We start from the raw sequence: 22864 nt of genomic DNA on the forward strand, positions 1-22864 counted from the left end.
GTTTTTTGCCCCTTGCACTGTTCCCAGCTTTCAGGAGTCCTCCAGCCTTGGATGGGCTGGTTGTTTGGTTGTTTTCCTTTCCCCCCTGCACTCCTGTATGAACGAACGCTAGAGGCTCCCTCCTTCTGGTCTGCGAGAGAAAACTTTAGTTCCTAACTCTCTTTTTTTTTTTTTTTTTTTTTTTTTTTTTTTTTTTTTTTAACTTCCCTCAGGAAAAAAATGTGGAGTTAATTATCTATGTAAAATGTCAGATGCAGGAAAGGGGCTGTGCTTACTTGGATACCCCATCCGAGGCGAAGTGACTGATTTTTTTTTTTTCTTTTTTTTTTTTTTTTTTTTTTCTTCCTGAGGGGTGGAAAGCCTCGCTAAATAAAAGTGCAGAACCGAGCCGGTGGCTCCCAGAGCGGCCGGGGCGGGCGCGGCGGGAGCCCCCAGCGCAGCGCAGCGGAGCCCAGCGCGGAGCCCACCTGCCCCCGGGGCAGCATCCCCCGCACCTTGTCCCGGACTGAGACCTTGATACATACATATCCACACACACATACATTGAGAGATATAAATATATATATATACACTTTTTCACTTTTTTTTTTTTTTTTTTTTAATCCTTCCCCCCGGCTTTTCCTCCAGGACTCTTCCACCGTCTTTGGGACAACCCGCAAACTTCTCGCTCGCTGCCCCTTCGCTGCTTTCCTGGTGGTTTTGGTTTTTTTGGGGCTTGTTTTGGTTTTTGTTTTGCTACTTTGATTTTTTTTTTTTCCCTCGCCTCTCCTTGGGAAGACCCGCCTGCCTCTCTCGCCTCCCGTGCCCCACCGGAGAGGCCGGGAGCGGCTCCGGCGGCGCGGGCAGCACCTCCCCGGCGCACGGCGTGCGAGCCCGGCGGCGGCGCGGCTCGGCTCGGCTCGGCTCCCTGCGGCCCGGCACGGCCCGGCTCGGCTCGGCACGGCTCGTCCCGGGCGCTCGCCCCCGATAATGCAGAGCTACAAGTACGACAAGGCGATCCCGCCGGAGAGCAAGAATGGGGGCAGCCCGGCGCTCAACAACAACCCCGCCAAGAGCAGCAGCAAGAAAGCCCTGCTCATCTGCCTCGACTGCCTCTGCCTCGTCATGGGTGAGCACCGCGGGCTCCGCGCCCCTTCTCCCCGCTCCCCCAGCCCCCGCCGCTCCCCGGGAAAAACTTTTGGGAAAGTTCGGCGGCGGGCGGGCAGAGCTCGGCCGTGCCCCGGCCGCGCCGCTTCCCAAACAAAAGCGGAGCGGGGCCGCCGGGAGAGCCGGGCCGGGCGGCGAGCGGGGGAGCCGGGGAGCGGCCGGGCCGGGCTGGGGAGCGCGGGGGACGCCCGGGGGTCCGGGCGGGGAGAGCCGGGCACGGCACCCCCGCACCCCGCCACGCTCACGATGGGTGGTTCGCTCTCATTGCTGCCCGGCTGCCGCCGCGGCCCCGCTGCCGGAGGCGGGGAGCGGCCCGGGCGGTGCGCAGGGGGCACTGTGGGCTCGGGGATGCGCCCCGGGGGTGCCCCCGGCACGGGCCCCGCTCCCGGGGCCGGCTCGGCGGCACCTCGGCGGCGCCGGGGCCAGCTCCAGGTGGAGGCAGCGCTCTACGGGCAGCCCGGCTCGTGTTTGGGTTAATAATGGAAAAGAGCAACTCTTTGCCGCTCTGGTTGCTGCGTCGCTGTGCTGGCGGCTCTGCCGGCGCTCCTCTTTCTCCCATCTCGCTAAACTCATTCCTTTACAAGTCCGGAGCGCTCTCGCAGCCCCTGGCAGAGGTTTGGGTTTGCCTGCCTGCTCGGCTTTTGGAGATGCCATGGCTTTTTTGGAGATGCTGTGGCATGGATGGGAACTGTCAGCAGCGCGTCTCAAAAAAACTTTTTGCATTCCAAAACATCAACCCTTCCATTGTGGCTGCGATGCTGAATATTTAATTGACAGACACAGGCAGGGGAAATCAACTGGCTTCCAACAAAGAGATTAATAATACAACAGCACGTGAGTTTAATACTCCAGACACCACAGTCTTTAAAACAATTGTTTCTGCTTAGAGCCCATTTTTTAAAGACTGTCAGTTTGATTTAATTTTTATGCAGTTTATTGATCATCTGGTGTATATTAGGGGGCACTAATACTTTAGGAGGAGAGGCATGGTTTTCTCTTTACATTCCCACAAGAATAGGGGCCAGTGCAGAAAGCTTCATCTTCTCGGATCTGGAAAAAATAAAAATGCTTGATATCCCATATATGAAACTAATATAAATAGAAACGTAACTAGCTGGACTTACCTCACTTATTTAAACAGAAAGTCGAATTCCTTGTAAAACAGCTCCTAGGAGTCAGAACTTTTAAACTTTTATTTACCCAAGTTCTCTTAACTTGAGGCATTCCTGGCATGAGTAGGTGGTATTTGAATGGAGAAAGGGTTTTGCTTCCCCTTCTCTGGGCTAAGGGTCCTAAATGAAAAAGCAGTTGGTTGACATGTGTTATTCTACTTATGCTAGTTTGGGTAAACAGGACTTATCAAGCATCACTGGAAAGTATTGTTAGCAGGGAATAATGTGATGCAGCAAAACTCTGATTGTTGCTTTGTTTCAGTTTGCTACAGGTGGAAATCAGGAAGTAAACACCAGAGTTGGCTCTTTAAGGGTTTTTGTTGGGGTTCTCCATTGTTGTTTTCTTGGGGTTTTTTAGGGTGAGGATCATTTTAAAAGGGCACGGGTGCAATAGCTGAAGGAAGGTTTAGATCTGGCTGATCACTGGCAGGTGAAGAGCACGAGTGGGACGTGGTGAGGGAGGTGATTATGGGATGGAGAGCCCAGGATGTGTGTCTGGGGATGGATAGCTCATGATGTGTGTTTGGGGATGAGCTTTGCAAATACACCAGGACCAGGAGTATCGGACCTGCTGGTGGATGACTGGGCATGACTTGCTGTGAAAGCTGCCCCACTCACAGGAGGCTTGGCTTGCCCTTCCCCTCTGCCTTTTGCCAGGGAACACCATGAGTTTATACTTTCCAAGCACTTGATTCTCATTTACTTGTAAAGAAATTCCCGAAAAAACTACTTGTAAAGTGGAAGAAAGGTGCCCCAGCTGAACTCATCCTGTAGGAGAAAGCTGGACAGGTACAAGTTGATGGATATTTATATAGTCAGTAGGGAAAAAAAAAAAAAAGAGTCTTGTATAGGATAATGAGGAGCAGAATTGGGTGAAATGACCTTTTTTGGGGTGGAAGGACCAGCAGAGGTCTTCTGCTGGTGCCTGTGGGCACATGGCCAGTGGCCTCCAGTGCAGTCAAACTGAGTTACGCCTCTTGAGCAGCTGCCCAAAGACATTGAGAGAAGCCGGGAAACAGAAGGCTTTTTCTCATTTGAGGACCACTTTAGGAAATATTAAAACTGGCCATTTGATTTGCAGAGGCCTGTGACGCTGCACTGGCTCCTGCTGCAGGTAATGCCATAATCCAGCCTTGAATTTTATTCCTCTGAGGGGAAAATGAAAACAGTGAACCAGGGCTCAAACGTTTTTCAGAAATGACACACTCTGTGTGAGGCTGTAGATGTCTACAAACCCTTTGTTTACACACAAATTTAAACTAATTATCCAGAAGACAATTATCATAAATATCTAAGAAAGTCTGAATTAGTAAGGCTGAGCTATCAGGAGTTTCCTTCAGGTTTAATTTGGTGAGAGTAGTTAGAAAGATCCACGTTTGTCTTTCATCCTTAAACAGTACAATGGTTATCTTGACAGCAAATGCATAAGAAGAAGATTTGCATCTTCTTCTCTTGGAAGCCTATGGCTGCTGGAGTGGGTTGGATGAAGATCCACTGGACCAGACCCTCTATTTCTCCTGCATTTCCAGCTTGAGTTGAGTTGGCAGGGAGCTGGATGTTCCTGAATGACCAGCCCACTCCTCTAATGAGTGCACTTGGCACTCATAAATGCCTGGGCTCTTACATGAACAAGAGGTTTGATCGCCGACACTGTGAACTTCCCAGAAATTCCATGCCCGTGCTTAACTCAGTAAAAAAGGCAGAAAAGAACTGAGTGTGCATTTATTAAAGCAGGTCATGCAAGGGGGGAAAATAACTTTCTCCATCTGCTTCCTCCTCTTGGGAGGGCTCTGCTGTGAGAATTGGAAGATGCTTCCTGAAATTGTTAGGGCCACAGGCGAGCTTGGTGGTGTGGAAGAGTCCCCGCTGCCCTGTCCCCCTCTCCTGATCACTGCAAAACATCTGAAAATGTGATTAAGGGCAGCTGGGAGGGTCTGAAGTTCCTGCTGCTGAGTTGATTGGTGTCTTCACTTTGTGGAGTGGTGGGGAACCCTCTGGGCTGCAAAACAAGAGGTGTGATGGGTGGACCACACTCTACCTTCATCTGATCATCCTCAGCCCGTCCCTCTGCCAGGAGTCTCCTGCACCTCCCACCTGGAGCTTAGAGCTGTTACTGTGGGGAACTGGGGTCATCCTGGCTGGGACAGATCTCAGGGGGCAGCTTTCCCTGGTGCCATGGGGTTCTGCTGTCCTGCAACAGCCACCAAACCTCCTCCTGATGCAGGAGATGTGGCCGGGTGGGGAAAAGCCTCCTGCCCTGACCTTTGAGGTGGGATGTTTTGGAGCCTGGCCCCACAGATGCAGCATCTAGGGTTAAATTTACTCCTCTCAGACCTGCTGTTTTCCCTTGGCAGGGACTCCTGGTGTTCAGCAAGCTCTGAGCAGCCACTTGTGCTCTGCTGACGGGTGCTAAGTCAAGCGTTTAATCTCGGAAGAGGGGAAGGCTGTGTCAGCGAGGGTGATAGGGCAGATGAGGGTCTTCAGTAGCTTGTATTTGTGCAGCTTGTGCAGGTAAAACGGTTTCCAAAACATCCTGCTTGTGCCATAAAATAGAAGGATTTCATCTGGCATACCTGCTTCTGAGGCTTGTGGAAATTGGGTTTATGGGAGCATATGTTTCAGGCTGGTGGGATGTAAACTGCACATAATTTACTGCCCTTCTTCTCTTCTGCCTCTAATTTAATTTTCTATCTTCTGTCAATCCCAGTTAATCTGTACAACACAAGTTTTACTTCCTTGGGGAGGTTTTTTGAAGCAGCAGATGGATAGGCCTCTTGCAACCTTAATATCTCTGCAGCTTTCTCACAAATTTGGCATCTCCTGTAGCGAGCTTGATGCTAAAATGAACTTTGAAAGTAAATATTTACGCTAGCTGGACCTTGACATGTTTATGTAAGTGGGGATATAATCTTATAATTTGGGCTAACAGTTTAGATTACTCTTGACTTTCCTCTTCTCTGTGGAGAATTGTGTAGTCCTCCAGCTCTCAGAAGCAAAAAGGATTTGAGCTCTGCCAGGGGCCCTGTCGCTTCATCACAAAAATTGGTGCAAACAGGCCTGGGATTGTCATTTAAGTGTAAGGAGTGGGAGGAATTGGAGATGAGGGGTGAGGTTAGAGTTATTGGGATGGTGTAAAGCTGGATGTGATGAGCTAAGCAACTTTGCTTTGTTTGGGTTGGGGCTGCTATTTTCATTTTTAGGACTACCCTGTTGTGCAGCACTCACTTGTCGCATGGGTAACATCTTTCCGTGCACCTGAAGAAGATGCTGAGCCAACCATTTCTTGTTTTTATCAAGGGACAGCAAGACCTGACTGTGCCAAGCCAGCAGGACAGTCCCAACCCCTCGGTGTTGCCTCCTCCACGCTGTGTCTCCTCCGTGCCGGGGAGGACTGAGCCCGCAGCACACGGGAGAAGCTGTGTGGGTGGAGAGTCACCACGGTGTTTTGAGCATCCCTAGGTGGGGTTTGGTCGTTCATGTTTATGTATCACTCCGTACCTGCAGGATCTCCTGGTGGCAGGGAGCTCCTGGCCAGGGATGGCTGCTTTGGCAAAGGCAGGTTGGCAGAAGTGGCACCTTGGCATGGGGTTGTTGTGCAGCTGGACTCTGCTGTAACTTGGGAGTAAAGGAGCTCTTGTTTTGAGCCTGGAAAAGCTTCTTACTGAAGCGACAGTCAGCACCTAAAGTGTGATACCCATCTGTTGTGCCTGCCTTGGAAGACCAAAGGAGCCAAAGATGACTGGAAGTAAAGGCAAGAGAAATATTTTTGAGGTGTTTGAAATCCACTTTTTCTGCATTTGCTTTGTGAAAACAAACAAACAAAGAAGTGAAAAAAAAGAAAAAGACAACCAGCCTATCAAAAAGAGATTATTAGTGACAATTATACTTGAGGTATTAATTGCAGAACAAGGAAATGCTGTACCTATGGCAGACCGAGTCCTCAGGGGTATAAATCTGTTGGCTTTCCCGAGTTGGTGGAACTTGGCCAGCCTGAAGATATGTCTCCAGGAAAAGCAGAATTACGTGCAACTGCTTCATGGCCAGGAGTGCTTTGAATCCTGTGTACCTGCTGCTGAGACAGGCAGGAGATGGGAATCACAATTACAGCAGATGACATTTTTTTAATTGTCTGTTTGTAGTGAGCACAGAAAATAATATAAACATCGCTCCCAGATCAAACGGATTATTTTTATACCCTTTAAATCTCAATTTAATATGCATGCCTTTCCTAGGCTGCTTTGGTCTGGCTCTGTTTGTCTGGATACAGGCTGGTGGTGTCTCTCCAGATGCCTGTGCTCCGTGTACCACCCAAAAATGGTTTGCATACCACAGCTGGGGAACCTCTGGCAAACCAGGGCCCCTCTTCAGCATCTGAGATAGGCAGGGTGTTTGTGTGGCTCCATCTCTGCCTGAAATGCCTTCAGAGAGGGGGAGGCAAAGGCCCAGCTCTGCTGCGTGGCTCGCTCCGGCGGAGCAGGCTCCATCCTCCCCGTCCCCTCCATACAATGCTCCCACTTCATCCATAGTAATCCAGAAGGGACCCTTGTGGTCTCCTGGCCTGCCCGTGCCTGGAACAAGGGCCTGCCTGTTGAAGGCAGCGTGGGGAAAGGCAGCAGCCTTCAAACCCTCCTATCCCGGCGTCCACGCAGCCGGCGCTGGGAACAGCGGCTTCCCTGGCATCCCAAGGGGCTGTGTCCCAGCAGGGGAAGGAAGCAGGGAAACCTCCTCCCAGGATGTGGCTTTCCCCCCTGCCAGCTGGGGTTTTGTATGAGTGCTGTCATATACATATATACATGATTTTATTTTTTTTACATTTCTTCCTTTTTGTTCTGTCTTAGGGCCTTGTTTGGCTCCTCCGATAGGTCAGGCTTCATATTTCAAACAAACAAAAGGCTCAGCAATGAGAATGATAAAACCTCAGTGAAAGAGGTGAATTAAAGTAATCCGGCACTTATCCTGTAATTACAAAAGTCTGAAGTCGGTTTTCTGAATAAACTTCTGTACTTTCCCCCTTTCCAGTGTGTCTGGAGGCCCAGCCTGTGGCCAGCCTTCCATCTGCCTTCCCAGATCCCTCAGCTGGGTGGGTTTTGCCAAAAGCTGGGAGGAGGGTGCCCTGTGTGTATCACATCTCCTCATGGATCATTTGCATCCCCTTCAAAGCCTCCCCATCTCCATTTCACTCTCTCCCATGACATCCACCTTGGAGGGGCACTACCTGCTCCACAGTTTTAGAGCCAGTGGAAAGTTCCTTCGTGTGGATCGGGTGTCTGTGCCCAGGGATGTGTTGGAGCAGCTGTTGGGAACTGGAGAATCCCTTCTTGCCTCTTTGCTGCACGCAAGGGCTCGGTTGCAACAGTGGGATCGTGATCAGCAGAAGCTGCTCCTCCAGTTCGACCTGAGGAAGCAGAATGCCACGAGAACCAGGGAATTTGAAGTGCTTTCGTTTGGATTTTTGATGCAAACAGTTTGAAAGCAAGCCTTAAGCGTAAGTTTGTTACCAAGAGAATGCATGAATGAGTTCGAAAATCAGCTTTGTCCTGGCAGGTTTGGAAGTATCAGAAATTCCTTTGCAACTCCATCCTTTGGAGTCAGTCACATAAGTGGGTTTGTTTTTCACATGTGTTGGATGTTTTGGAGACAGAGGGTTGAAAACAGACTCTGCATCAAGTCATCAGCTGAACATGAAATTCAACTCCAGAGCTTGTGATGCTCTGAAAATGCCTGTGCTCTTTGTGCTGTGTGTTCCTGTTCCAGCCCTGGAACAGGATTGCATCCATACATGACCTTGTCTCCTCTGAGCACGTGGTGCCCTCCACCAGGGCCAGGCTGGGGCTGCCAGCCAGAGCCCACATGGAGCTGCAGCTGCTCTGACAGTGGTGGTGACACTGAACCGATGGAGAGTGCTCGCAATCCTCTACTACTTTCCCATGGTTTTTTCCTTCCTTGCAGAAAGGTGTGTGAGTTTGTTGATCGTAGTTTGTGGAGAAGCTTGGAAGGTGCCTCCAGGCTTTCTGATAGAACATACCAGTGATGCTTGGAAAGCACAGCAAACACAGGCTGGAGCAGTTGGCATTGCTGGGTTTGCCCACACCTTGCCCTGAACACCAAAGGTGGCTGTGGGACAGAGCTGTCCTCCACTGCTTTGGGAGCTCTCAGATGTCAGACTGCACCTCTTGGAGCCTCATCACCTTTGCTGGCTGCTGGAGCTGAGAGCAGCGTGATTCTTCCTCCCGTGGCTTTAAAGAGAAGAAGTGAATGTTACTGGTGAGATGTTTGGGGCAGCCATCCCTCCTGAAAGAAATGATACTCCTTCAGAGACCTTCTGTCTCCCAGCAGAGTCATTCTGGTGCTGCACAACAGAAGAAATTAGCTGCTCTCACCTGTAAGGTTACAAAAAATGACTGCCATTTTTGACCAGCCAGCAGTGCCCCTGTGTCTGGCCATGCAGGCACTGCACACAGATATTAATTACATTTCTGTTAATTCAGCACATGGTCCCATGAAGCTGAGACCTCACCACATCCTCCAAGTGCCCAGCCACTGAATTTGAAAGCCAATGTGCCAAATGGGGTCTGAGCTTCCTGTCTCCTTGACACTCAGCAGGTCATTTATGACTTTTTGGGGGGGTTGGTGTGATGGGCTTTCCTTTAAGCCTGGAGGGAGCAGCCAGCCTAGCCCTGGTTATCATTCCCACTCAGCTGACAGCGAGGTCTTTGCTCTGGTCTTTGTAGCAGCACAGCAGCCGTGGCAACCAGTCCCTCATCCCAAGCATTTTGAGGGCTTCCAAGGCTTTTCTGCAAGGCCCACCACCCTTTAAAGTGCTGGTTCCTAAAGGGAAAGTCACAAACAGCATGGTAAAATGCTGATAAGCAGGTCTGGTCAGTAACCACTGGGTGCATTTGTGTTCTGAGTGATGCTCAGGGAGTAATTTTGGATGGCTGGCGAGCTGATGGCAGGCAGCAGAACTCCTTTGAAGTCGATAGCTGTGAATCAGTTTGGTGTTAGCAGGTTTCTGGGGCGGCTCTTTGATCGCCGATCAGATGGCCCTTGCTTTTTGGGGAGCTGCTTCTCCCTGAATTCAAGTGCTGGGCCGAGGATCCCTGTGCCAGGCTGTGCTGCCCTTGGTCGTGCCCGGGCACGTCACGGGAGGTTTGTGCCTCTGGGAGTTTCTAATCTAGGGAGACAGGGAGCAGAAGGAGCAGCATCACCTCGGTGCGTGGGCAGGCGCCGGAGCCTGGCGAGGGCACGCTTTGAAGGCAGTGTTTCCAGTACAGAGGCACCCAGGAGCCCAGTGGGGCTTTCAGAGCTGCTCAGGTACCTCTAATTCCTTCCTGAACTCCCCGCTGGAGCTGCAAATTCAGTGCTTCTGCCAGTCTTCCTCCCAAAGTATCACGAAATCAGATCCTCAGCACCTATGGAGGAGTTTGAATGCCAGGGCTTGGGCTGAAGTGTGTCCCTAGGACATGTGTGCTCCTGTGCTGGAGCTTCCCACCCGAATTCCTATGAAAACTTGCCCAGGTGCCTCTCTTCTGGTGCCTCCATGTTCTGCAGAAAAGGGAAACAACCTGGGATTCACCCACTGCAGCAGGAGCTGGCTTGTCCTTTCCAAGAATAAGAGCTGGAGTTTTTCATGTTAAGAATACGGAGGAAAAGCTGCACTAGGGCACCTGCCAGTTGATAATGGATAACAAAAATGGATGATTCTCAAAGGGAAGCCCTTGGAGGGGCTTTTATCTTAAACTTTCCAGGCTGAGAAAATTCCCTTTGCTGCCTGACCACAAGAGATGCTTTTCTTAGAGGACTCAGGGGTTTTTTTGGTTTGTTTTCTTTTTTTTTTTTTTAAATTAACTCTTATAAAAATTTGCAACATCAGTTACTATCCCCTCAAATAATCCCATTTTTCTTTCCCACATAATCTGGGCCAGATAACTTTTTCATCCAGCACTCCTGGTTTCTTGACCATCCCTGCAGCTTTAGCATGCAGTTGTCATTCTGCTGCAGCTCCCACAAAGCGGCTGAAAACCAAGGTAACAGCAACATTTTGAGTGAAGGGGATGAAATGTGGGATAGGTTCAGCGTATTTCTTTGTCATTGTTGGAGTCCTATTCAGTCTGGAACTGAATAGGAGGCTGATTAGCATGTGGAAGCGTTTCTAAAGCACTGGGCTGTGAGGGTTGGGTGGTTTGGGTTTTTTTTTTCCTTAAAGGAGAAGTTTTGTGGCATTTATTTTTCTGACTGAGCTGGAGTGAGTCTTTGTCAAATGCAAAACGCATGGAAAAGCCGGACAGCATTTTGGAGAAAGCCTGTTTTGATTAATCACCGTGGTCACAAAGAAGTTTTCCAGTGTGTAAAACTCTCAGAGCCACTGCAGAATCTAGGCAGGCAGCATGTTTGAAATTGCCAGACAAGTGGGATAGTGTTTGGGATACATCAGGATTGTGGATATAACAACAGGTACTTTGCTTTTGCTCTTGCTGAAGTTTTCTGCCACAAGTGGGTATTGGGTCCACAGCCTGAAAATCCACCTGCTTAAATCTCAGTGTTTTGCTTTCACAGGGAAAGACGTAACACTGAGGAAAATTAAAGCTGCCTGCTAGTGGAAAACATCTTCTTCCCCCGTGAAATTGCTTCAAGTCCTGGGCCTGAGGCTGTTTTGGAGAAGAGGGTTTTCCCTTTAGTGTCAGGGTGAGGTGTCAGGCTGATATTCTCATTAACAACCCCTTGCTACAAGATCTGTTGTGTTTTCTCTGAGGGGTGAAATGATTGTCGTGGTGCTGTTTGTGGGGATAAAGGATTTTGGGGCGTTTGCAAGTGCCAAGGGACACAGGAGATCCCCGCTGCCTGCCAGGGGCTGTATGGATGTGGCACAGTTGTGCCCAGAGCTCGCAGACAGAGTGGGCAGTGCAAGAAAATGCATTTTATTTCTGTGTACAGTGAGTGATGGCCTTGGGGCTGCCTGGAGAGCTCAGGGCAGTACTGGGAGCCAGACCCTCTTGGTGGTGTGTGCACAGTCCAGACCTCGTGCCTGGGTTTCTTTGAGGCCTTGTCTGGTTTCCTTTCATTTATGCCACTTTAAGAGAGACAAAATGATCAGCTCACTGCTGTGCCTTGATGTCACACAATGGAGTGGTTTGGGTGGGAAGGGACCTTAAAACTCATCTCATTCCAGTCCCTGTCCATGGGCAGGGACACTTTTGACTGTGCCAGGTTGCTCCAAGCCCTGTCCAACCTGGGCTGGGACACTTCCAGGGATGGGGCAGCCACAGCTTCTCCGGGCACCCTGTGCCAGGGCCTCACCACCCTCTGAGTAATGCCAGCTATTGAAGGCTGATTAAAGCCATTGTTTAATTAAGGAGAACTTTGCTCCTCTGCTCACAATTCATGATTAAAGGCTCTTTTGAAGTAATCCTGCAGTACTTTCTTGTTCCCTGCCTTTCTCTCCTTGATGGTGGAGAAGGTTCCTGGCGCTCGGTGCGCCCCGGCTCGGCGGGCCTGGCGCGATTACGGCACCGCAAACCTGCTGGCAGGCCCGGCTGCTGCCAGAGGCATCCCGGCTTTAAAAAGCCCTGCAGAGGGGTGGAAGGGAGTTCAATCTCAGGATACGCTGATTTGGAAAGGGAATCCAAACAAAGAGGCTTTTCAGCAGAGGCTGAGGCTTGGCTTCTCTCAAGGGCAGTTTGGGCTTGGGGAAGCATCCGGGAGGCGGCGAGCGGAGCAGGAGTACATGAGCTGGATGCTGCGTGGTGTAAGGTTTCCCAGCACAGCCTGGTTTTGTGTTACAGGCTGGGGACCTGGCTCTAAGCTCTCCTCTCCTTTCTTTTCCTTTTTTTTTTTTTTTTTTTTTTTTTTCACCTCCCTTTCTTTTATTTCTGTTGGAAACAAAGGGGAGGTTTAGGGGGTTTTTTTGTTGTTGTTTTGGGTTTTTTTTTTGTTTTTAATAAAGGTTTCCACCCCCTGCAGGTTTAGCCTCTCGCTGTTGATGCTGGAGGGGGTCCCGTTGGTGTCTGTGACCTGGAGAAACCCTTTGCAGGGTCCCATGCAGGCCTCACAGGGATGTTTTATTTCTCTCAGAAAGCTCAGCCCTCTCAGGGGCTCGCTGAGGGCACTCTGGCAGGAGCTGGCGTTCCTGAGGGGACAGGCACCTCGTAAAGAAGTTCTGGCTCAGATAAGAAGTGAAATGAGGTAGATGCTGGGGCACCTTCTTTGCAGCAGGAGGGCTGCAGAGTGCAGGGGGTGTCTGCCAGGCCCCTGTTCCCATGGCAGCCCCGTCCCTCTCTGTGACACCTCTGGTGCCACCACGTTCCCGTGAGGTGCCAGGCAGAGCCAAGCGGGGAGGAGGTGCTACCAACCATCCCAACCAACCAGTTGGGGTTTTTTATAGGCACCAGATGGTTTTAATAGAGGAAAGCTGAACTTCTTATGACCCTTCCCCACAGACGTTGTTTGTTGTTTTGTAATTGTGGCCAGGACAAAACCCTGTTCCAGAACCTGCAGTGAATCGAGAGCTTGGTGCCTTCTTCTCCATCCCACCATAAACCCCCCGCTGTCCCCATGCTCCTCTGCCTGCCCTGACTCCAAATGATCCAGGGGAAGCTGCTGGGCATGGAAAACTTGAGGCTTTCCACTGATCCCTGGCTAAAGAGATTAGCAAGAGTACAAGCTGGAAGAAACAGAAACATCTAAAAGCAAAGCACAAGGAAGCAATAAAATGTCAGGCCATGTTTTCCCTGCTGGTTGATTAAAAATTCTCCCGATAAGCAGGAAAGCTTTCATGGCTGGACAAGACCTGTATCGTGTCAAACGCAGTGAAAGGTTTATTAGAGAAGGATAAAGCGGTGCGAGCGTTGGGTTGTACTTGCAGCCCTCCTGGAATTGTTATCCCCCAGGGCCGAGGAGCAGTGTTTTTTGGAAAAGAGAAAGGCAGAAGGAGACGAGGCCTGGGTCTCCATGCTCCCCATGGGAAAACCATCAGCAGTGGCAAACCAGTGGGCTTGGAGACCTGTGCCCAGTCAGTGCCAAGATGCTCCACTGGGCCCATGGTTTCCCTCTAGCCTGAGAAACCTTGGGATCAAACACAAGACAGGAATGACAAAACAGGGAAACAAAAGGCTCACTTCCATGCTGTTGTGTTTGACTTCCCAAGGTTTTAATTGCCAAGGGCTGCACTGGGAGCCAGCTGGCTGCAAAGGGATGCAGATCTCCTGTAAGAGAGGCAAAGGGATGCAGATCTCCAGTAAGAGAAGAAAGGCTTCTTTTTGTTGTGGGGTTTTTTTTTTTATCTTTTGTCAGAGAAGCTAACAACTGTTATGTTTTTCTACAGGAGTTGCAGTTTTGTCTACATTTCCCCTTCAAAAAATAAATTATCACTTTTAGTTACCTGCTTCCTCAGCTCCCCCAGCTGCTCTTAAAGCTTCTGCTGTTATTGTTGTGCTACCCATAGGAGTAAGAGGGTGCAACAGCAGAAAAGCCAAGTATAGAGTGCAAGTGGTACCTCAGTTTGTAATTTTTCTCCTTGCAACAGGAACCCTCTGCTTTTCACAAAGGAGAAATCACAGTAGGTGGTTTAACTTGCAAGCCCATGGCCCCTGCTGCAAGGGATGTGCATTTTCCTGGAGATGTGGTATACAGTGTCAGCAGGATCAGGCCCACCAGTGTGTGGCCCTGGGAACAGGCTGGACAGTCCCAATTTCACTGCCAAAACCTTGTTTTCATATGATAACTCGAAATGAGGGAAAAAAGGCCAGCTTATAATAATAATAATAATAAAGATAATATTAATAATAAAAAAGCATGGGCTATTCGGCACGCCAGGTCCATAAACCTCCACATCAGCTACCTGTGAATCATCCAGCAGCACGTTAATTGGTACCCCTCAGCAGATGAGGATTTGGCACTGGGTCTGCATGTAATTACAAGCCACACACAGAAGGACACAGGCAGCTAATGAACTCCTGCCAAACTCCAGCTCCGCTCCTGCGGCTTTTGAAGCCCGCTGGCCTTTCAGCGTTTTGTATGTCGAGCACTGAAAGGCATCCAATCACTCCTTTGACAAGTGTTCAGAAAGAGTTGGTTTGTTGAATAACCCAGTCCCTCCAAAGTCCCAAATCTGAGAACTGGAGCATCTATAGGCTCCTTTCTCAACAGAGCAGTAAATAGACTGGAAATAGAGGACGCCCCTGAGGAGCTCCTGCCTTGCTGACAGGAGCCAGAGGGCTCTGGTTGCCACGACGGGCTGCAAGAAAAGAAACTATTTCCACTTTAAAAATACTTCTAAACAATCCCACCAATGGGATGCCTTTTTTTTTTTTTTCCCAAGCCTCAGTGTTTCAAACTGAGGCTGTGCACAGCATCTCTCTCTCATGGGTTTGCAGCTGCACTGGTGTCCTGAGTGAGATGGTAAAAGAGTTTTTGGAGGGTTTCTGCCCCGTTGGGAGGGCAGGTTTTCATGGAGCTGGGTTTGGAAGGTCGTGGTGCTTTTTCATGGATGCTTTGCTGCTGGTATGGGATTTGAGCCTGAGTCCTTCTCCTCCTCTTTTCGTGTCTGAGGTGACAAAGGGAGCAGTTGTTGAGATAAAAACAATTTCCATGAAAACCTGCGATTTTCAGGCAAACATACCAGGCGGGCTTCATGGCAGTACCATGGTGAAGAGGAATAATGCAGCTTGGCACAAAGCCCTTCCAAAAAAATAAAAGGAGGGGAGAAGAGGAAACAGAAGAGCCTTTGTCAAAATTAACTGCAATAAAGAAAAAGGGACTCCTATTCCCTTGGGCTCCTTTAACCTTCTTTCCTCAATTTATTCACACGTTCCTTGACAGCAGGGCACAGCATTGTTGCAGGAGGCTGGAAATGGGAATTGGGAGTTCTCCATTTTTGGTTTTAAAAGGCATGGTACATGTTGTGTCTCTCCAGTCAGTGTGAATGGAGCCTTGGCCCTTGCCTGTGCCATTCAGATGTGGCCCAGTTCATCCTGTCCCTTAAAGAAACAGGGTGATGGGTTTGGGTTATGGGGGTTTTTCAGCCAAACCTGGCTGCAAAATGCAGCTGTTATGGGCAGGTTTGGGCTGTGTGTGGGAAAGGGGCTGGGGTGACAAGGTGGCTGTGCCCACCTGGCTGGCCCTGTGCTTGCAGGACACGGTGGTGAAGTTTCCAGTGTTACTGTTACACTGGATTTGCAGAATTTTCAGCTTCTTAGAGGGATAAAAGCACCCAGAAATCTGAGCTGGTGTGCAGCATGGAATCATGCTGTCCCAAAAAATTCTGTTTAGCTTTCAGGGGCGCAAATAATTCACAGGGTCTCATCCAGGAGCAGATGGGCCAGGGTGGGTGAGTCCTTGTGTGCAGCACAGGGTGGACACCTCTGTCACTGCAGGTGATGTCTTGCCTCCAAAATACCCCATTCCCAGCTGCTTTCCACCAAAGTAACTCAAATTTCTGTGGGCAGAGAGGTGTCAGCATGGCCAAGGCAGCTGTTGTCATACCTCCTCCTTCCCCTGCAAAGTCTCCTTTCCCTGTAATACAAAGCTATTTTAATTAGGAGCATGATTTTTATTTATTTTTTTTAATATTACCAGCACAGTCTCAGTTACATCATGTACTGCTGTACGTTAGGATGCCGTTCTGTGCAGTCAAAACACAGAGGAACAAGAAGAATGGTAATATTACACTTTTTTAACCCATTGATAAATAGGCAAAACCTTACAGAGCCCTGCTCTGGGGACCACCAAGATCAACCCCCATCACTTTAAGGGCCTTTGGATCACTTCCACCCACGTCTCTCTGCCTTTCAGCACTCTGGGCCGTGCTTTATGTCCTGGAAATTCTACCAAATCGCGACTACCGAGGGGGAAAAGCTTCATTTCCAGTTAATCAAGGGAGTTGTGTAATACCATTTTCTCCTGGGGAACTTCCAGAAAAAAGAAAGGAGGAGAGGAAGGTGGGGGGTGGGGAGAAAGGGGGGCATTACATAAAGCAAGTATATTAAGAGGAAATAAATTATGAATTAAAAGTGATTAGTGAACTTTTAAGGAAGGGGTCAGAAGTGCTTTTTGGAATACAAACTTTTTAAGCTTCCAGTGCTTGTATTGGGTTACAGAGTTATAACCCAGCCTTATTTGTGCAGGTGGCTGCTGCTTCAAATCCGAAGAAGGATTTTGCATTTACAATAGGTACATTGACAGAACTGGGTCAAAAAGCTACTGGTGGCAGGCTCAGGGCTATGGCCAGGGGCTCTGCTGCCTCCAGCACAGGGGCAGTTGCTCCCAAAAACGTGCTTAATTACAGTGGCACTGCCTGGCCATGGTGCTCAGGAAGATGTTTGGGAAGTTCAGTGACAAAGTTTGATAAATTTTTATTTAAGAGACCTAATGCTGACTAGGTTAACTGGCTTTATTTTTGCTTCGTATGCTTTGTGTCTTTACTGAGTTAAAAATAACAGAATTTTGTTGGCTGCATTACATTGGCTGCAGTTTTGTATTTCTACCTGTTCTTGTCATGGTTCAGGGCATCTGTGCAAGGAGGAGGAGCCAGGGTTTCTGTGTCAGGGTATTTGGGGGCAAGAAGTTGAGACAAGGAATTTTGGCCTCCTGTTTTATGTGTTAAAACAGCACCTGTAGCTCACAAAATTTTCCTTTTGAGCAGTGGGTGATGGATTGGTTGGATGGGGCCCTGAGCGACCTGATCTAGGGGTGACACCCCTGTGCATGGATTGGAACTGGGTGATTTTTAAGGTCCCATAAAACCCAATCTTCTCTAACATTCTAGTAGAGTAGAATGATATCTGCTATCATGAGTGGAACAGAGCTGTGATTACGTGGGGAAATATTAGTTTTCACCCAGCCAGTGGGATGGTGGGGAGGAAAGGGAACAACTGCTTTGCTCTCCCATTGGTTTGGCAGAAATCTCTTAGATTCCCCCCAAAAGAAGCGGGGTCTTGGGTGTTGCTGGGGCTGGGCAGTGGCCTGAGCCCTTCCTCGAAGGCAGAGCCCAGAGCAGTGGTGGTGAGAGGCTCGTTCCAAACCCTGATGACCAGCAGAGCAAACCCTGCTCGCTCCATTTGTAATTGAAAACATTATAGTCACCACAGTGTGTTTTTCACACCAGCTGTTTGCCTTCACCATTGCAGAGTCCACAGGCACATCTTTATTTTCTTAAATTTTTCCCCTCTCTTCAAGCTGGGTCATCCTAGGTTAGGTTTGTCATATCCGTGAGGCTTCCAAAGCACGTGGATGTGCAGAGGTGCCTCAAAAGGTGTTGACACTTTGGGATTTCCATGGGTGCTGCATTTTATCCCTTGCTCTAGACAAAGTGAAACGATGGCTTTGTTTCCATCAAGTTTGGCTGGAGCTGGCTCTGGGTTCCTGTTGGTAATGTCTTTTATATTCACCCTCTCCAAATCTGCTGATTGGCCAGTCTGGTTTAAATCTGTTTTACTCCACAAATGCAGAATTTTATGTGGGCCTATATATTGTGGCTTGGATAAGACCTTTTGTTCTTATTAATGCATTCTGAGGTATTGAAAATAAATGTGCACTTTAATATAAAGGTTTTTTAATGCATCAGCTCACGCCAAACTGCCATGAGGAACAACTTAACACTCTTTGTAGAATTCCCTTCTCTTTCTTCCTTTGTATGTGGGCCTTATCTTTGAAAATAGGTGGCAGCTACTCACTAAAAGCACTTTTTCTCCCAGAAAAAAACCCAAAGGCAGCATTCCTGTTCATCTGCAGCTCTTGGACAGTGAGGCTGGCACGTTGTGCTCCAGCCACATGAGGAACTATTGCTACTCCTGGTTTCAAATCCAGAGGAATTTGCAGTGCAAGGGGATAATTTGGCATTTGGCTTAAAGTATCTGTGACCAAGAACCTTTTTGTAATAATATTCTCCCAGGATGGCTAGGTTAATAAATGTGCTCCAGGTTGTACAGGGGGGTTTTAACCACAAAGGATGAGTATCATGGAATCATGGAATGATTCAGGTTGGAAGGAACCTTAAAGCTTGTCCTTTCATGGGCAGGGACACTTTCCACAAGACCAGGTTGCTCAAAATCCCATCCAGCCAGGTCTTGAACACTTCCAGGGAGGGTTTGGGCAGCAGGTAGAGACACTTGTCACTTCTGACAGCACCTTTGGTTCCTTTTAAAGACACTTCTCAAATACCTCTGCAGCCTGGGGTCATCAATGTTCTGGGGCTGTCCATACAGAGAATAAATATTTTTTGCTTTCTTCTTGTTTGCCATTGCACTAACAGGCATGAGAAGATGTTTTGCCCAGTGTTCCTGATTAACCAGTTCTTACTAAAAACAAAGAAACAAACCCCAAAAAAAGTAAGAACCCAGAAAATATCATCTAAGCCAAAATGAACCTGTCTGCCACTAGGAATTCTTCTGGAGTTTGTAGCATCTGGTGGGCCCAAAATGGTGAGGTTTGCTTTGAAGTTCCTATCATTTACCTGAAAAATAAAAATAATGAAATGGACAACAAAAATGTCTTCATAGGAAGCATTGCAGACAAATTAACATAGATGGGGCAAATGTTCATGGGAGTTACATGAATGAACCTGCAGCAAGTAGAAAATTAATTAATTTTTTTTCTTTTTTTGGTGGAAATCAACCCATTGTGCCCAAGAACTTTTCCAAACAGGTCAAATCAGAGAAATGCAATATATACCTGTCCTTGTTTATAGGTTCCTTAGTACTCTAAAGCAGGTACCTGTTTTACAGTAAAGTCTAGGCTTTGTTTGTGTGGAGAATTTTCTCTCCTCATGTGTCTGTGTAGCTGAGAGCAGTGGAACTGTAATCGAGCTGAATAGGAATCTGTTTTGCAAACAAAGATATTAGATATGTTTCCAAAATACAGGCAGATGCACAGATCAGTCTGCTGGACTGTTGGAATCAAGGTGAAGAACAATTAAGACTGCAGGTAATAAAATAGCAGAGCTGAGGGTTAGCCCAGTTGTCTCTTTGCCCTAGTGAATATGTGATCCTCAAATATCCAGATTCAGTCAAAAAACGTTGATATAGAAGCACATCACTGAGGCTTTCAAGACCTTTAAAAATCTGAATTTAATAGCTTGATCCAGTCTGTAGTAAGATCCTTATTTTGGCTGATGCTGGGCTGAGGATCTGATCCCTTGAGATTATTTTTTTTAGCTGACCATGCTCCTACCGTTCCTTCAGATACACCCGGTGCTGGTGCACAGCTGGGTTCTGTTTTGATGGACAGCACATGCCTGATATGGCAGAAATGTGGAAATACTTCTATCCTTTGGGCTATTAAATTTTATTTATACTTTTTAATATATATTTATACATGTACAGTGTAAGTTGGCTTCAAGAGTTGCTGGCTCTTGCAGCAGTTGCCAAGGCTGGCCTTGCAGTGCTGCAATTCTTCTCTGAAAGCTTTGGGAAGCCAACTTTTAAAGCCCCAATAAAAGCCTACCGTAGGCTAATCTAGTTTATATGCATTTTTAAATATGTACAAATATTGTAAACCAAATAAGGTTTATATGTACCCAGGATCAGCCACTAAGTACTTCAAATAGAAAGCCGGTCTCTTGTAGGTACCCAAATATTTACAGAGTCTGACTTGAGTAAGGAATTAGATACCCCACTCAGCCCTGCCAAATTAATTAATGGTCTTTTTCACTTATTTAGGTAGATGTCTAATCTGGTGGGACTCTGAGAACACTCAGGGCCTGGACAGTGGCAAGCAAAAACATCATGGAATACTTGTTAAAAATTACCATTGCGTTGTTGAGATAGCCGGCAACATCCCATTGACCTGCAGGGTTAAAAACAAAGATGTAATGGAAAAAAACCCCCTAAACTCCATCAAAACCAGAAGTTTAAAAAGGAAAAGGTGGTCATCGTGCTTAATTTGGTGCAAAGATTGGGCTGGGGAGTTGACAGTGGCCTGGGTGGATCACTGCACAAATGCCTCTTGCCATCCGCTCCTTCCACTTTTTGATGAGTGGCCAATGAAAGCTTATCCCCTTTTTAAATTTTTTTCCCCCTATTAAATCTGCAGAAGTGTTAACTTTTCAAAGACTCTGAGATTCAAAGTGCTGTACCCAACACAGAGCCCTTTTTTCTCCTGCCTTTGATTTTTATGCACATTTCAAGCTGGTCAGAGAGTACACGGGAGTTTTGTTTAGGCTTGGTGGTGGGGTTTTAGCTTTCAGGCTGCCAGCCTTCCCAGGATTATTGCCTATTAACTGCCTCTTAATAAAGGTGCTGACCAAACAAAGGAATTTTTCTTCCTTGGTGCTAGATTTCCAAACTCGATTGGGCTTTATTAAATGGAAAGACAAATAAATGTAAACCCTGCTCTGAAATACCTTAGCACAGGACACCAGCAGTTAGAGGTCACCAAGTCACTTGGACTTCCTCCCAACAAAAGCAACATCATTCCTCAATGTCCAGCCCCACAGCATCCCGCAGTGCCTCACACAATTCCTCAGTGTCCACACCTGCTCTGTGCTGCTCCAGCGGGGCTGAGCCCGTTTGGATGGGGCAGCATCAGTCCCCGAGAGAATTTCTATTATGCTCGTGTTTGATCTCCTACAGCATAGCTGGATAAAAGCTTGTGGTTGGGATTTCCTTGTTCTGTTACTAAAGCAAAAAAATCCCCGCTGTACAAGCAAAAGGAACTTTCCCTCACCTTGTTACAGGTCAGAAGGTAATTTCAGTTTACCTTTAGTGCATTGGAAGAAGAAAATCTCTTTGTTTTATGCTTTAGTTTCCCATGAGGTGGGGGTGAACAGCCCTTCTCTGGTCCCTTTGGATGTGCCAGGGTTGCGTCCATGCTTTAGGACACGGTCCACAGGTTTCTGTATCATTTCTCAGCATGGAGAATTAAGTGTACCGGTATTAAGAAGGATGTGAGGCCCTTCTGCAGCGTTCCTAAAGATTTTGCAGTCAGTCTGCACATGTAGGTGAGTTGCACTCACAGGCACAATGACCAGATAGTAGCATTTTTGGAGAAATGTGAACATCCCCAAAATCAGTGTAGTTTTTCTGGCTGTACATCTGTCAGTCACTTCAGTGCAAGTCACTGTTTCCTGAAATGAGTCTCTTTCATCCTCAGCAGTTCAGTACCGTGTGTAGGGATGGGAAGTGGTGGAGGTCCAAGATTTAACACCTTCATGGGGTTCAGCTGTTGAATCTGTAGATCCAAACCACTGCAGCCAGAGATGCACAGTCAGAACTCCCCTGTTAAAACACTGATTCAGAGAGGCAGACTGGGGCAGGAGAGGTGATGAGGTCGGATGTTCCATCCTCACAGCACAGCCCCAATCTGCTTGCCTTCCATTTCCAAGGTGTGTGGGCTTTAAGCCCCACTTCTGGATCCTTTTCCCTCAGGCAGATCTCCTAGTGTGAATAATGTCTCTGTGGTGTTTTGTTTGAGGGATCCCAAAGGCATCTCTCTCTGCATTTAATTTTCTGTCTTCTCCCAGACTTCCCTCTGCAGTGTTTTTTCTGCAAAACCCATGCTCTGGCATCCTTCTGGCACCACCACAGGTTTCTCCATGCTGGAATCCCCTTGGCAAAAAAAAAAAAGTGGGTGGTGACCTAGTCCCTCAGACAACCCATCCTCCAAGAAATGAGCTCGTGGAAGAAGAGCCGTCTTGAGCACAATTTATTGTTTGCCATGGGCTGGAGTCTTCCATTCCTTGGGTGAAACCCTCAAAATCTAGGGCATGTTATGTCTTTTAAGTAATACTCATTCAGTTATAGGGAGTGTGTTTATGTTTCTCATGTTAAAAAAGGGAAAAAAAAAAAAAAGGGGGAATCTGAGGTTAGTGTTTTGCTGGAAAAATATCAAGACTTGATTGGCAATATCCCGCTAAACCACAAGTTTGTAGGAGAGAAAACAAACCCATTGGATTTTCCAAACTATGCCTATGTGCTTTATGAAAAGCGTCCCATATAGGTCACTTATGCTCTTATTATAGCTGTGGCAAGTGTACATATAATTGAAACACAGAAATACTACCCCACGCTGCTCAATGAATGAAGGAGAAACAAATCTTTATTATTCCTGGGTTCACAGAACATATAGGAACACCATTGTCTCTCTCTTTCTTTTATTTATTTTTTTTTTAAATTTTTTTTTCTTTAGGGCCGGTTTTAGCTTTCAGATGTATTTTATTGTCTGTGGGAACATGTGTTTTACAGACCTGTCATGTGAAAGCCATTAACAAGAGGAACTGGAGGGATAACAATGAGCCACGTAACCCGTGGTGTGTCTGCTCCCCGGGTTCAACCGGAGCGCGCCCGGCGACCTGAGCGCTTCTCCCCCTGCCATTCCTCACTTGAGGGAGACCTAAAGGGTTTTTAAGTGGCACATTAAAATGGGATTGGTGGCACCAGAGGCAGGCTGCTGGGGCCAGGCTGGCTGGGCAGCAGAACGGTTAAATTGTGGCATGGAGATCGGCTGGATTCGCATGAGATGTCCGGTTTTATTCACCAAATCAGACCAGGGCGGGCAGCTCTGAAACTGTTCCTCGCTGGTTCACATGTGTGGTGGAAACTGTCCCGCCCTGCCAA

General features: G+C 47.9%; 1 protein-coding gene across 1 annotated transcript in view; it reads left to right on the forward strand.

Annotated features, from left to right (window-relative positions):
• Nucleotides 1–379: 379 nt before the first annotated feature.
• PLPP3 (phospholipid phosphatase 3) overlaps nt 380–22864 on the forward strand; it is a 43605-nt gene continuing 21120 nt past the window's right edge. Inside the window, exon 1 of the mRNA XM_063407008.1 lies at nt 380–1108. Coding sequence (XP_063263078.1) covers nt 970–1108 — 139 coding nt within the window. The 5' untranslated portion in view covers nt 380–969. The remainder of the gene's footprint in view (nt 1109–22864) is intronic.

The sequence above is a fragment of the Prinia subflava genome, chromosome 10 (assembly GCF_021018805.1).
Source record: "Prinia subflava isolate CZ2003 ecotype Zambia chromosome 10, Cam_Psub_1.2, whole genome shotgun sequence".
Taxonomy (NCBI): Eukaryota; Metazoa; Chordata; class Aves; order Passeriformes; family Cisticolidae; genus Prinia; species Prinia subflava.